The sequence below is a fragment of the Callospermophilus lateralis genome, chromosome 18, assembly GCF_048772815.1.
Source record: "Callospermophilus lateralis isolate mCalLat2 chromosome 18, mCalLat2.hap1, whole genome shotgun sequence".
Taxonomy (NCBI): Eukaryota; Metazoa; Chordata; class Mammalia; order Rodentia; family Sciuridae; genus Callospermophilus; species Callospermophilus lateralis.
Window position 1 is genome coordinate 10,063,257 of NC_135322.1, and position 3,226 is coordinate 10,066,482.

Sequence of the window (3,226 nt, forward strand, 5' to 3'; positions counted from 1 at the left end):
CTTTATGTGGTATAGATTGGGCTGGGAATGTACTTCAGTGGTAAAGCACTTGACCAGCATGCTGAAGGCCCTGGCTCAACCACAAAAAGGAAAAAAAAAAAAAAAAGCACAGGTGTGAGTGCATACAGCCTGTGGACGCTGTTCCTAGTTAAAGATACTGCAGGTTTTTTTATTAGTCTGTCATTTGTTTATCATCTCTTTCTCCATACAGAGTTTTTTCCTTTTCAATTGGGTTAAGCCCACTAATCTTTCCTATTACAGACTCAGTTTTGTGTCCATGTAGAAGAGCTTCTCCACACTCACTGGTTCTGGCTCATGAATACTGAGCCTTTATGCCATGGCGCCCACTGCCCCGCCAACGGCCTGGCCTATCAATGCCCTGCACAGCTCCCTGCCCCCACGGCGGAGCTTAGGCCTTCGGAGTTTCAGGATAGGCCGGGACTGGGGAGCTCCTGGGTGCCCAACCTTGGCTTCAGGTTCTTTTCCAGCTAGGCTGCCACCCGGGGGGCTGCAGCCTGGATGGCATCCTGGATGCTGTGTAGGTCCCAGTGAGTCCTCAGGAGGGCATCGTCCAGTGTGAAGAAGCCGTCCCGTGTGCGCCGCACTTGGGAGCAGACAGCAGTGGTCTTCAGCTCCAGGCCGATCTCATGCACCAGTTTGCACAGCTGCTGCTGTGTTTCGTGCATACACTGCACCTCTAAGAGGAACTCTGGAGGTGCAAAATGGAGGCACCGGATGCCAGTGATCAACATCGGAGACTTGTTCATGGGCCGGATCACACCTCTCGTGGCCATCTCATAGGCCTCCTGGGACTGCAGGTCTAGGTTAGAGTACATCACAAGGGCCTTCTGATGGGAGCCTTGGATAACAGCTAGAATCCGGTCCAGCTTCTCTCTAGTCACATGATCATATGTAGTCTTCTCCACCAGCCGTCCATCCTCATGGAAGTGGTCTGTGGCTTTGCCTAGAAGACCGCGCACTGTATAATCCTTGGTGAGGTGAGCATCATACATGTCGGTGAGGAGTCTTCGTCCACGTCCCACGCCAAGCACAAGTACCCCAGAAGAATGGATATCCAGCCGATGTCCCACACCAATCTTCAGGCTGGTGAATGCTGGCCCACACACAAGCCTGTGGTTGGTGAGGGTGGGCACACTGGTGGCTGTGAGGGCCAGCTCCTCTTCATTGCCCTCCATGGGGCCCAACAAGAAGCGAACACGCTGTTCAGGAACAGACAGCTTTGTGGCATTGAGACCCTTTAGAAGCTGCTGCTCTACAGTATCCCGCAGGTGCAGCCACTTTAGCCCCGGGGGCTTATAAGTGGCGAAGAGCCCATTCAACCGCGCCAGACCCATAACCACAGCCCACGCCCCCCGCACCCCTGGCGCCTCGGGCGCCCCGGGCTCTCAGAAAAAGAGGACATGGTTTTGAGAAAAAAGAAAAAGAAAGTTTATTGCTTTGCTAGCAAAGGAGAAATACAGGGGACTCGTGTCCCAAAGGCTGTGACTCTCTGGATCAGGAGGGACAGAAGGGTTTTAAAGAAAAGGGTTTTTCAAGAGCTACATTCCAGATGTGCTCTGGTAGAAGGCCCCAGGGCACCCTGATGGTGTGTTAAAATTCACTTGATAATTTGGGAAATATTCGATTTCCAGACCCTCAGCAGGCTCTATTTCCTGTAGTGGGTATGTTCAAGAGCAATTAACTTAGGGGAAGAAGAGATACACTGTCTGCATAATCTTTTTAGGGAGAGGGAGAGGAGGAGAAGAAAGGAAAAAAAACACTTTTTAAACAAGCCTTAGATAATTATGTCTACCACACTGCACCACCCTTGCTAATTCCCAGCCATTCCCTTTCCCTCCCACCCCTTTACCCTATCTAGAGTTCATCTATTCCTCTCATGCTCCCCCTCCCTACCCCACTATGAGTCAGCCTCCTTATATCAGAGAAAACACTAACTTCACGTAGCATTATCTTCTCCAAAGCCATCCATTTTCCTGCAAATTCTCTTTTAATGCTGAGTAAAATTCTATTGTGTATATATGCCACAATTTTTAATCCATTCATCTACTGAAGGGCATCTAGGTTGGCTCCACAGTTTCACTATTGTCAACTTGGGTGTCAACATACTTTATATATAGACAAAGATATAAAAAAAATTGTGGTATATTTGTGTAATAAGAATTATAACGCAAAAAAACTCCAACAAAGTACATGTATAAAGGCATGAATTGGCATGAACTTACTCTATATACAAAGATATGAAAAATTGTACTCTATATGTGTATTATAATGCATTTCGCTGTCATGTATTTAAAAAAATAAAACTGAATTAAAAAAAAACAACACAAGCCTTAGAGCAATGAGAGCTACATTCAGAAGGTGAAGGGACCACTGTTACAAAGGAACTACTACTGTAAATTTCTACCTTCCATTTCTATGGAAAAGTGGGCAACAATATCTCTAAGTTATTTCCTGCTGAGAGTGGGCAAAGTTGGAGAAAAGTGACCCAAAGTCCTTGTTTTTGTCAGGTGGCACATGGACAGTTAAGGGTATTGAGCTTCACAGCAGTCCAAAGGTTCGTGGTGGCAGTTGGCAGGCGACTGGACAAGGTATGCAAAAGGCAAGGTTTATGCCAGGACAATAAACAAGACAGCAAAGCATTACTTTTTTGATAAACAATTAATATAAAAAAATAGTTTTTTAGCCAGTCTCTGAAATATAGGACAAGTTAGTGTCCTTTGTGATAGTTAAGTATTAGTCACTCTCATAGGTCCCCTTCCTTTACAGCATCAGCTTTACTTACTTTTGGTAGGGCTGACACAAGTGTACACCTTAAGTTACATTACAAAACAACACCAACAGCTTTTCCTTTTAAATGTCCATGTAGTCCTATGCTCAGGCTATTCTGTCCTGCCAGGTGTTCAAGACCAAGTTAGTCAAAACTGACCTTCTTTCTGTCTATTCTTCAGAGTTAGCTGAGGGCTGGGGATGTGGCTCAAGTGGTAGCGCGCTCGCCTGGCATGCGTGCAGCCCGGGTTCGATCCTCAGCACCACATACAAAGGTGTTGTGTCCGCCAAAAACTAAAATAAATAAATAAATATTAAATTTTTTTTTTTTAAAGAGTTAGCTGAGATTCCTCAGAGATCACTCTTGGGGACATGTGTGAGGCCTCTTGGCTCCTTTAGTTTTCCTCTATCAGTGGTGCCATGTGCCAGGATGGGTCAG

General features: G+C 46.2%; 1 protein-coding gene across 1 annotated transcript; it reads right to left on the bottom strand.

Moving 5' to 3' along the window:
- Positions 1–458: 458 nt before the first annotated feature.
- LOC143383892 (pseudouridylate synthase TRUB2, mitochondrial-like) lies at positions 459–1,387 on the bottom strand. The gene has a single exon (XM_076838892.2). It carries the CDS (start codon positions 1,353–1,355, stop codon positions 489–491), a length of 867 nt encoding a protein of 288 aa, XP_076695007.1. The 5' UTR covers positions 1,356–1,387; the 3' UTR covers positions 459–488.
- Between the last annotated feature and the right edge of the window lie 1,839 nt (positions 1,388–3,226).

What these genes read in the sequence shown, in the direction of transcription:
- LOC143383892 (XM_076838892.2), bottom strand. Translation starts at nt 1,355, where the DNA reads ATGGGTCTGGCGCGGTTGAATGGGCTCTTCGCCACTTATAAGCCCCCG.